Below are 12,486 nucleotides of genomic sequence, written 5' to 3'. Positions count from 1 at the left end.
TATCTTCAAAGAGACTTGAATAGAAACTAGGATCAAAAAGGGAGATTTCAGGGTCAGCTTAACACTTTATACTATTTGGGGATATACACTCATAGAAGCACAGAATATATCAGAAATAGAAGAGACCTCCGAAGCTATCTAGCCCAAACTATGCCTGACTTGCAATGTTCTCTTCAGCATACCCAGTGGATGGTTATTCAGTTTTGGGCCAAAAACTTCTAATCAAGGAGAATGCACTAACTGCCAAAGCATCCATTACCATTCTTGGATAGTTTTACTTCTCAAGAAGTTTTTACTTACATGAATCTTTAATTTGTCTCTGCAAATCTCACCCTCTGATAGCACAGAATGAACCTAATCCATTATTCTTCCACATGACCTTTCTTCAAATACTTAAAAACAATAATCATGTTCCCTTTTGTAGACTTTTCCAGGATAAACATCTCCAGTTTTTTTTTTTTTAACAGAAAATTATGGATCACATTATGGCAGACTTGGTTAGCTTCTCTGCCTTTTTATCCTAATGACCTCTCTCTGTAGTCAAAAATATCTAACGTAATTCTCTTCACCAGCATTTGGAGTTATCTTAGGCCATGTAGAAAATGTAATAGCTTAGTTCCTAGAAGGCTTAATATCTTGTAGTCCCTGAGGCTTTGATTTATTACCTGCAAACACATGTCCCGTTCATCCCGTAGGTGCTTGTTCTTTTCCCTGTGAGACAAAAGGGAAAATGAACCAAGGAAAATCAAGTCATGTACGAAACTCATTCACAGGATCAACTTATTCTGACCACTTCCAATGCCATCCTGGTGGGCCCTGAGAGACAGAAAAGGCAATAGAGTGTGGAATTTTATCTGCTGGAGATTGTGAGCTAGAGGATGGTAAACTTGTGATCCTTCTTGTGAGGAAAAGGGAGCAGGGATGAGTGAAATTAGCAATTACCAATCTTTTTTGATTCCCATGTCCTTTGGTTTTCAGTAAACCTTTCTCTACCCCATATTCAATGTGAAAGTAAATGAATTCTAACATTTACAAAAACTTTGTACACATAAGAAATACAAAAGTTACAAAATATTCCTTGTATTCCCTTGACAAATTTCTTCTCTTCCAGGCTGAGGACTTCTGATTAGCTGATTTCTTAAAGTCATTTTGATCATCAGAATGACTCATGTTTTTGAGATTTCTTAGTAGGCATTGATTTCCCCAGATGGCAATGATCCAGAGGGAGAAGCTCAATTCAACAAATCTTATACTAGATGCTGGGAAATATAAAGTTAAAAAGGAGACAGTCCATGGAGAACAGAGAAAAGTGAAGGTAATTTTAGGAGGGAAACAAAATTACAATTGTAGAGAAGAGATGTAAGACAATGATGACTTGAGGGGACATCAGGATTAAATGAAGATTTTAAAGTATGGGGAAACCTTGGCATGTCTGTAGCAGGAGGAGAGTTATTAATTGGTAAGAAAAGACTGAATGGGAAGAAGGAAAGAGAGAAAAATAAGAAAGGACAAGGGAAGAGAAGAGTAGAGGAAGGGGTAAAAAGAGAGAAGGTGAGAATAAGGGAGAAAGAATGAAAATGAATGAGACTAGGTGAAAGAACAAGTTCCAGGAAGAGAAATGGAAGGGCTTGGAATCAAGAGTACAATTATAGGTGTTGGTCTTGGCAAGAAAAAGGAATCTTTTTTTTTCCTGAGGCTATTGGGGTAAAATGACTTGCCCAGGGTCACACAGCTAGGAAGTGGGTAAGTGTCTGAGATCAGTTTTGAACTCAGGTCCTCCTGACTTCAGGGCTGGTGCTCTATCCACTGCACCACCTAATTGCCCCAGGAGTCAATTTTCTTTCAGATACTAGATCAAAGAAGAACAGGTTACAGATGATGTAAAGGAATTACAAAGAATAAGGTAAAGAATAGTGCATGACCTCAGTTGTATTCTACAATGAATAGTGCATGACCTCAGTTTTTTCAGAGAGATAAAAAGAAAGGTTCTGTGATAAGGAGGGATAGTTTAGAGCCCACCTGAATGAATATGGGAGATCTCTTTCATGATCAGAGAGCAGAATTTAGGGTAGAAAGGAAGGTTGTGATCCAGTTATTGAACTCCTTTTGAAATGAATAGTGAGAACTAGAAGCCAAATGCAACAAGGATATGCCTTGGATGATCTAGAAAGAACGAGACACAAATGAGAATCAAGTTCGAAATGATGCAGAAGCATGCTGAGAGCATCTGAGTGGAGAGCTAAGGAGTGCATAATTCTCTTCCTGACCCATATTATTAGAAGTATGAGAGGAACAATGTCTTGTACCTAAGAGATTGACCAGGGATACAGTATTTTTCAGGAGAAGCCAGGTTTCTGAGTATTAAAAGATGGAAATCATATAAGAGAAAAAGGTCTAGGGAAACATTTTTAAAGAAAGAAAAAGGGTTCCAGAGGGGACAATGGAAGAAGAATGATGTATACCCTTATCCTGTCTGTTCTCAGTCTTTTCAGAGCTGTCTTCTGTCAGTCTGTAAAGGATTGAACAGAATACAAGTGATTGGAGATGAGAAGATGAGAAGTAAAAATAAGAGAAGATTATTGTTTTTTGTTGTCATTTTTTCCTTTCTTTTTCTTTTTTTTTGCCTCATCACTTGGTGACTGAATTATAGGTGAAAATGGGAAAGAGATAGAAATTTGTTACCCATGGGGCACTGAGTAGGATCCTTACCCTCCAAGGTTTGCAATGAAGAAGGATTGTGTCAGCCTGATCTCTCTCCAAACACCTAAGAGAACAGGACAGAAGTAACAGGGGGACTTGATCATGTGCTTGCGCTTTGTATCCCCAAGCCTGACCAATGCCTCAAACCATTAAGGCAGGAGATGTCAGAAACCCAGAAGAATTTTCCACATTTAGAGTATGCACTTGGCTCTCAACCACACCTGGTATTTAAGGTCCTAGTAATGGCCTAGTTCTCAAAAACTTAGTTCCTAGACTCTTAATGGATATAAAGTGCTGAGCCATCATTATCTTTCTCAGTTTGTTGAAACATGGAAAAATAGGTTGTACTTCTTCTGAAGCAATAGATTCTGGGTCAAGAAGTCATCAAATCTACAGCCAAACAAATAAGATTGGAGCTCACCATTTCAGTTCCTGAAAGAGGAGCTAGAAAATAGAGGGATGGAACAGAAAGGTTTCAGAAAAGAGAAGGTAAAAATCAATTGAAACCAGGGTGGTCCCAGGGTCAGAGTTCAAAGTTCTGGCGGGAGAAGATAAGAAGGTTGCTGGATAATTAATTAGTATGCAGCTGATGTAGTCTGGAGGGCTATAGTCCTATCTTATTCTGTTGTATTTCTAGAGTCTGACATTACCATAAAGATCTATGATTAGACTAGAGATTGCTAACTTGAAACAAAAATTAAGAAAAACCTCGCCATCTCTAGATAAAACAAAAAAAGATTTATAAAACTTGTTTTTGCAATGTTTGATAATCCTTTGTCTATTAATAATTTACCTTTAAATACTCTGAAAGTTTTCATAAAACTTGCTAACCTCAGAAGGTTGCATTTGAACACATCCACTAATTTAATGAGTAGCTCTACAGACCAGTTAATGCCCTCAGCCTCTATGCTTTGTTTTCCTTTTCTTCTCCATTATTTTATTTAAAAAGTTTTGCTATTGAGAGCTGCTGTTGTCCATACTAGACTTGAAATCTGTGGTAGGACTCAGGTGTCTAAATATAATCAGTGAGGGAAACATATTCTATCTGTGCAGTTAAGAGTTTCAGTGGATCATTTCTTCAAAAGCATGTATTGCCCCAGGAATAGACAAGAATTCTCAGTTACTGTATTTTTAATATTGTCATATGAAAATAAAAGCAATAAGCAATATGTATATATTACCTCTCCTAGATGAGGTTTGACTGAGACCAAGTGTAGGATACATCATTATGTGAAGACTTAGGAACCTGCACTCAAAATTTCCTCTTTGTAATAGAGGGCATGTGCTTGGGTCAGGTGTAGACTGAAGCTCTTACATTTAATGCCTTTTTGTTCACTATTTGACTCATGGTATGACTTAATAGCTTTTCAGTCTGACTAACTCATGGCTTGTGCAATGAAGTTTTGAGCCAAGGGCAAGACCAACTCAGAGAAACTTCTCATTTTGCTTCTTTTCTCTTTGATTCTTCTGGCTTTCCATTCTAATGTGCAGTGACAAACGATATTCCCTATATCCTTTTAATCCCTTGGTTCTATTCATCTGTTTCCTCTGTCATTCCCTGTTAGTCAAAGTCTTGCTGCCAAGGAAGGCAAGGCAGAATGAGAGGGAAGCTACAGTGGGAAATTAACCCTTCTTTTTTCAATAGTATTTTATTTTTCCAAATACACACAAAGATAATTTTCCACATTTGCCTTTGCAAAACCTTGTGTTCTGAAATTTTCTCCCTCCCTCCTCCAGTCCTCCCCAAGACAGCAAGCAATCCTATATCCTTATCCCTTCTTTATTAGGAAAGTATTTGCATCCTTCTTTGTATAGTTGCAACCTAACTTTCCTCTAAGGCCTCGAATTTCTTCTCTGTTTTGCCATCTTTAGATCTCTTTACTTTCTCTCAATAATGGCTCATCTCATGTCTGCCTTCCAGATCTGTGCTCCATGGTTCAGTTTCCTGATTTTAATTTATCAGCCAGGTTAGCTTAGTAACTATATAGTAACTCTGCAAAAGCTCCAGTGATGTACTTCTGCATGAATGTTCTGCTTATTAAAGTCTTAAGTAATTTTCAAGGACTTTTTATTTCTTCCTTTTTATTGTCTGAATCTGCCCTCTTATTTCTATTAAATACAAAGGAAAAAAACACACAGCTCAAAAGTGAAGTCATTGTACATCTTGTTCTGTTTTTTTATCAGAAGTTTTCCCAAGTAATAAGTTGTTATTGATGTTTTCCTCCCCAATTTTGCCAAAAACCTGGCCATTTCATTTCCATATTCACTTCTTGTTGAGACTAGTTTGAATCAAATATTGAGTGGTACAAATCTGAAATGTATTATATTTAACACATGCTTAAAATTCACAATGTTTCAGACACTAGATGCAGTGGCTCAATTATGCTTTCCAGTAAAAGATTCCATAGCTAACTCATAAAGATGAATTCAAAACATGATATCCTAATGAAAGGTACAGAGGAGCCTAACTCTCTCACTTTTAATACAGCAATGATCTAAAAGGAACACCAGATGGAACAAGGGCCAAATTTTTTTTAAAAAAATAAAAACAAAAAAATAGAGAAAATCCAGAAATACTCATTCAGTCTAGTACAGAATAACAATATAACCAGAAGCTACAAAAATGCTCGAAGATGGGTCCTGATAAAGAAACCAGCATGAGCACAAGTGAACAGATCTGAAGCCCACCTCCCCAGCATGGGAGCACTACCCTTATCAGAAAATCCCTGGTGGTCAATATCCACAAAACCCTGACCAAGAAAGTCTCATGGGACACAGAAGCAAAAGTGCTCTGACTTGGAAACCCCAGGGGAAGGGGAGTAGAACCCAACAGGACTCAGATCTGGAGAAGTCCCAGATCACGCATAGGAGGCAATACATAAATGAAAAAAAGTCCCAGGGTTTTGTAAAAAAAAAAAAAAAAAATCTCCCACTGTCCTGATCAGGAAAAGTCAACCATAGAGCTCTGAATCTGGGGACACTGAAGCTTTCCAGGACTCTAGGTATAGACATAGTAAGGAATGCTTTTTGCCAGCAGCAAAAAGCCAGGGAAGCAAGGTCCCAACCAAATGCAGCTTGATCCTTTGCATGAGTGTGGGAGAAAATGGGGCCAGGTACTAAATCTGATATCAAGAGCTGAGGCTGGAGATAGGAGTAAACAGAAGACAATAAATACTATGAAGAGATATTATGAGTCAAAGTAAGCCTGTAAGAAAATCTGAAAGAAAATGGCATCATAATACTTATATGAAGAGCCTCAGACAAGAGGATAACAAGGGTTATGAAAGGATCATGGGGAGAAATAAAATAAGAATTCCAAATGGAAGGAAGGCCTTGTAAAGAGTACTAATATAGTTTGGAACAGAAGCTGGTAAGACTTAATAAGAAAATTAGAATCCTTGATTATTAGACGGACTAAACAGAAATCACTGATATCATGAGAAAGTGAAAAATGTTAGAAAATCAAGACTGGGAAAAAATAGAGGACAATATTAAGAACTACCTATTAAAAGAAAACTGACCTAGCAAGCAGATCAAGGAGAAGTAATATAATTCTTGTTCTAAAACCAAAAAGCATCTGATATATTATTTTAAGAAATCATAAATGAAAACTGTCTAGATATGTTAGAACCAGAGGATAAAGTGAACATAGAAAGACTAAGAAAACTCAAAAATGAAAACTTCTAGCAATATTACAGCCAAAATCCAGAGCCTCCAAGTGAAAAAGAAATATTACTGTAAGCAGCTAGAAAGAAAGTTCAGATTTCAAAGCATCATAACCAGAATCTCATAAGATTGGTAGCTACCAGTATAAAGGAGAAATCTGGGATCTCTGATCTTGGAACATAACATTGCACAGGGTAAAATACAAAATTTATAGTGGCAAATAATTAACTCTGCAAAACTGAGTATAATCTCACAGGGGAAAAAAGATTTTTAATAGAATAAGAGACTTTCCGACATTTCTGACAAAAAAATCAGATTAGCTTAGAAACTTTGAGGGGCTACATGATGATGAGGTTTTTTTCCCCTTCTAATATGAAAAGAAACAAATGTTCCCTTAGAATTTTAATGTTATCAAATGTTATAGAGGAATTAAATAAGACAAACAGAGGGCCCAGAATAGTTTTGTTCTGTTCTGATGGTCTAAAGAAAAAAAAGAGATAAAAGTGAATATATATGAGGCAACAGAGAAAGAAGGAAAAGGAACTTCCTATATCACATAATCATGGTATACAAAGTAGATTATACAAACATTAATAAAGGTGTAGGGAAAATGGGCATCACATGAAACATGTCTGAAGTAGAGAAATGAGAGTTGGATATACTCAAAAATACACACTAAAAAAGATAAGTGAAAAAATATTAATCTCAATAGGGTAATAAGTAGAGACTGAGAGAGGGGAAAAAAGATTTAAAAGAGATAAATTATTGGCAACATAAACTCCAATGTCAGAGGGTGAATTTTGAAGGGAAATTCTGTGTGTGCACAGAACATGGAGCAGATGAGTGAGTACCACTTTCCCACATTCTGCATATACTCACACACAATATCAGCTGGAAAATATTGATCTTTAATATATTATGATTTTTACCCATCAGATAGGAAATGATTTAAAAAGTTGTGATATTGTGATGGAATATTACTATGCTAAAAGAAATAGTAAGGGGGGATAATTCCAGAAAAACCTGAGAAGACTTATATGAATTAATGCAAAATGAAGTGAGCAGAACCAGGAAAACATTGTACATAGTAATGGCAATACTATAAGATGATCAACTGTGAATGACTTATTCTCAACAATATAATAATCTTAGATAATTATGAAGGACTTATATCAAAAAAAGTTATCCATTTCCAGAGAAAGGACTGATGGAATCTGAATGCAGATCAAAGCATACTATTTTCCACTTTCTTTATTTTTCTTGTTTTTTAATCTGTGTTTTCCTTTGCAATGTGGTTAATGTGGAAATGTGTTTTGCATGACCACATATGAATAATCTATATTAAATTTCTTGCCTTCTTAAAGAGTGGGGAGGAGAGGGAGGGAGAGAGAGAATTTGGGACTCAGAGTTTTAAAAAACAAATATTAATTTTTTACATATAATTTTTAAAAATTTTTAACATGCATTGTTTTATGAATCATGCTGGGAGAGAAAAATCAGAGCAAAGGGAGAAAACCATGGAAGAGATGAAAAAACAGAAAAAGAAGTGAATGTATTATGTGCTGATTTATGTTCAGTCTCCTTAGGTTCCTTTTTTTTTTTTTGGATGCAGATGGTATTTTCTGTCCAAAGTCTATTGGAATTTCTTTGGATCACTGAGAAGAACCATGTCTTTCATAGGTGATCCCTGCACATCCTTGCTGTTATTGTGTACAATGTTTTCCTGATTCTTCTTGTTTTGCTCAGCATTTTACATATAATTGATAAAAATAAAATAAGAGTAAAAATCCCCATACCATGGCTCTATGATTCTAGGGGAGTAGATAACTTTGGAATGCTATTTTCAAACTAAATTGTCTAGAAAGCAGCCTTATAATCACCAGCTATAGACTTACCTTAAGAAATCCAGTTGTTTCAAAAGTCCTGTCTTTTCTCTCTGCAAACTTTCTGTTACCCGGTAGACTTCCCTGGAAAACAGGAAATCAGTTTGTGAGTTAGATTAGCCGAAATGAAGAAGTCACTTATATATGAGCTCTTCCCAAAGGAATAAAAAAATGAGAACACAATGGATAATGTACCATGACAGATGATAGATGGGATTTGAGCCAGAGAAAGAGATGCTTTAAATTCATTTAGGGGATTGTTAAATATATCTTTGTTTCTAAATTCTAAAGTAAAGTCTGTTCTAGTCTGAATGGGGTTGCTCAATCTTCTTAGGGACTTCTCTTCTTCCTTCCTCTCTTCCTTCTTCCTCATTTTTCTCCTTCTCCTCCTCCTGCTTCTTTTTTCCTCTTCTTTCTTCTCATTCTTCCTTTCTTCCCTCCTTCCCTTCCTCTTTTCTTTCCTTTCTTCCTCCCTTCCTTCCTTAAACTCTTTCAGAGGGTAAGTAACTATGTAGTTCTTTACTAAGTCATCTTCCAATAATTGCCTTTGTATTTCTAGCAGCTGACATTGTATCTGGAATATAAAAAAATACTTAATGCTTGTTGAGCTTAGTCCCAGGTTAGAATGGAGAAAGTTCTTCTTTTTATCATTGTGCAGGTGGAAAGTATGTTTTATTTTTCTCTTTCATTAAACATTTTTGTCACAAAAAATTTTCCCTAATTAACTACTTTCCCTTTCTTATCTTAGCTGCAACTGTTTTTTTTATCAAAAACTTTTAAATTTTATGTAATCAAATTATCTGTTTTATCTTTTGTAATCCTCTCTATACTTTGATGATGAACTCTCTTTAGTCATAGATCCAATCCACATTTTCTCCCTTATTCTTCTAATCTGCTTGTGATATGATCTTTTATGTCTAAGTCATGGATCATTTGGAACTTATCTTGTTATATGATGTAAGAGATTGATCTAGATCTCATTTTTAACACTCTCTGCTTCCTATTTATTTCAACACTTTTTGTTCAATGGTGAGTCTTTATCCTAGTCCCTGGAATTTTAGTTTAAAAAAAAAAACATTAGGTTACTGTGTTCACTTGCTTCTGAATATTATGTTCCTAATCTGCTCCACTAATCAACCTGTATTTTTTAACTAGCAATAAACCATTTAATGATGACTGTTTTGTAGTATATTTTGAGATCTGATATTGATTGGCTGCTTTCCTTCCTACTTTTGTCCTAATGTAGGAATTTTGTTATTTTTTTTCTAGGTCTACAAAATAATCTTTTGACAGTTTGATATGTTAATGAATAAGTAAATCAATTCAGGTAGTATTATAGTTTTTATATTTTTGACTTGGCCTGTCTATGAATAATTAATATTTTCTCAATTATTTGGGTCAGCTGTAATTATCATAAAGAGTTTTTATAATTGTATTCATATAGTTCCTGTATTTGTCTAGGAGATATAATGTGTTCTGGCAATTGCTTCTGTGAAAACTACAGCCAGAGCTACTGAATCTACTGAAAATGCAGAAAAGAAAGTTCTTACCACTAAATTGCTTGCTACTGTTAATTGTGCAAAACCAGAAAGTGATATAATTTTATCAGTGCAAATGAAAATAAGGAGAATGTGTTATCCTGTACTTGACTTCTATACTTTGGGATCATGGAACTTTTTAACTCACCTTCTATATGTATTGTCTGCTCCCATTTAAATGTGAGCTCCTTGAGAGCAAGGTTTATTATTTGTAATCCCAGTGCTTTGTACATTGTGAGTCGTTAATACATTTTTTTTCATTCATTCATTAACATATATACAAAATGCAACAATTCTCACCTATATAGTGTTGATGATACAGAAGACATCCCTTCACCCTCTCTGCAGTTAAGCCACTAATAGGATGCTAGTAAGGAAGGATGTGATAGTAGAAGGAGAAAGTGAAAGAAAGGGGAGAGATTTGTGAAAGTAGCCATGGGACTAGAGTTTCTCTACCAAGCTGATTATAACTTGATTCCTTTGGAGGTCTACATGAAGTGAGTCTCTCTTTCCCTCCGCACCTCTCATAATCCTGCTAGAATTCTTCTCTATAATTATGCAATAATTATATAGTTGATGTGTAACAGCAGCTATCAAATACAAATTCTAGCTTATCTCAGACAATCCTAATTGTATAACAAACTTTTCCTGTATCCTACAGAGCTGGAAATTCCAAAAGTTTCATTACCTATTATATTTAATTTGAACTTGAGAGGAAAACAATTTATTTTCCATTTTCCAAACTGGATCCCAAGTACCTGATTGTCTTGAGGATTCTGTACTACACTTAGGCAAGCTGCTCCAGCCTTATTAACTTTTATACATCCTCCTTCCCTTCTGACTTCTTCCCCAAGCCTCCTTTGCCATCTCCTGAATTCCTTCTCTGTCTTGAAGTTCTGCCTTAAGGACAATATTTTACTAGACAGGGAATTTAAAAAACAAAAAGCTCAGCAGAAACCTTAAACCTGGGTTTCCCCAAAGAGTCTGTCTGTGCACCTGCCTGTTTCCTCAGCTCCATAGCTAGGTAGGCAAGGAGCCAACAGTTGAAGATATAAAAAAAGAGAGAAATTGACTTTCACTGATAAAAACTGTGATACTGAAAATGTCTTCTGGGGCACTTAAATAAATAACCAAAAAGGAAGAGTACATCTATTTATGAGCTATTAGTTAAATACAAATGTCAAGATCTATATCAAGAGAAGAGAAAGGCTAGAAAGAGAGAGGAAGAGAAAGAGGTAGAAAAATATTTCTCATCCTCTGATTCCAACTCCTACCTTTATAAATTATCATCTTTAGAATTATCATGTACTATAAATTAGTAGAAATCACACTGGACATTGTCCCAGGTCTGCTGTATGACATTAATCAGTCATTATCTTCCTGACAAATTTCTTACTCTGAATGTATAAGGGATGGACAGGAAAAACCCTTATCAATTTGATGAGTACCTCAATCAATATTGGGATTGCAGGCCATGGACTTAGGTCTTCTTGTCACCCCTAAAGTCATAGGGATCTCTTGATGGTTTTCCAGGGTCTTGGAATGCCTCTAAGATATTTAGTGACTAAAAATAAAGAGAGGTTTTATGTAGTTTCCTTTTTTTGTTTATTTGTTTCAATAATGATAATAACTAATGTTACCAGGAACTTACAAAATATCATCTCAATTCGTTCTCACAATAATCCTAGAAATAGGTGCTATTTTAATCCCCATTTTCAAGTGAGGAAACTGAGGTAAATTAAGGCCAAATGACTTGCTCAAGATCACCCAGCCAGTAAATCTGAGGCTGGATTTGAACTCTGTTCTTCCTGATTTCAGGCCTGGAGTTCTATCCCCTTGATTACCTAGCCACCCCTAAAATGATGTAAATAATCAAATGAGTGCTTGTTGAGGTATCTTGTTAAAAAAAAAAAAAGGTCCTTTTGGGTTGTATTAGATGGCCCCTGAAGTCACCTCCAAATCTGAAATCATGATTATGTCTGTCTTAATTAAGTTCTTTTTTACTGGGTTTATATATCATTTGTATGGGTTAGCTTGAAGTTTTCCGAGGGCAAGATCTGGAGCATTTTTGTCTTTGTGTTGCAAGTGCTCCTTGTCACCAGGAGTGGCCAACCACATGCATGAGTCAGTGCAGAGGGATTTGTCAATTTAAGATGATCCCCTTGTCAACCATTGAATAGGAAGAAGAGATGATTCAAGGGAACTTTTAAAAAAGGGTCCACTCCTGGATTTCTCTTGCTTTGATTTTTCAGTTAGCATCACAATGCTCCAAGTCTTCCTGGGAACAACCAGGGAAAAGGTTACCTCATTCTTTCCCTCACCCTCACCATCATGATTTTTCTTTTTTGAGCTTTTTTTTTTTGCTTTTATTACAAGCATATATCTATGGCTTTTTCTAAGGGAGTCTAATTGTAGATATGGGAGTTATCTTTTCAGTTTTTATTCTTTCCTGATCTTAGGTGAATGATTATTAATGCCACCATGGCCTCACTGGAATATTAACTTCTATTTAGATCTCTTACATGAAATGTTAGAACTGGGAAGAGTTTATCTAGTCCACTGTACTCATTCTACAGATGAGGAAACTAAGGGCTAGGAAAGTGACTGTTTTCCCAAAAAAGCAGGGCCTAGATCCACACTCAGGTCTTCCTATCTCCTAGAAATAATACTCTTTCTACTAAATTATACTTCCTCCCCAT

The 12,486-nt window shown here is 35.7% G+C and overlaps 1 protein-coding gene across 3 annotated transcripts in view; it reads right to left on the bottom strand.

Moving 5' to 3' along the window:
* CRACR2A (calcium release activated channel regulator 2A) overlaps positions 1–12,486 on the bottom strand; it is a 301,039-nt gene that overhangs the window by 74,399 nt on the left and 214,154 nt on the right. For all 3 annotated transcript variants that reach the window (XM_031939179.1, XM_031939181.1, XM_012550790.3), the window contains 2 exons: positions 8,262–8,333; positions 666–711 (listed from right to left, as the gene is read on the bottom strand). In XM_031939179.1, coding sequence (XP_031795039.1) covers positions 666–711; positions 8,262–8,333 — 118 coding nt within the window. The remainder of the gene's footprint in view (positions 1–665; positions 712–8,261; positions 8,334–12,486) is intronic.

The sequence above is a fragment of the Sarcophilus harrisii genome, chromosome 5 (assembly GCF_902635505.1).
Source record: "Sarcophilus harrisii chromosome 5, mSarHar1.11, whole genome shotgun sequence".
Taxonomy (NCBI): Eukaryota; Metazoa; Chordata; class Mammalia; order Dasyuromorphia; family Dasyuridae; genus Sarcophilus; species Sarcophilus harrisii.
The sequence above is the reverse complement of the archived record's forward strand: the minus strand, read 5'-3'. Positions and strand labels throughout refer to the sequence as shown.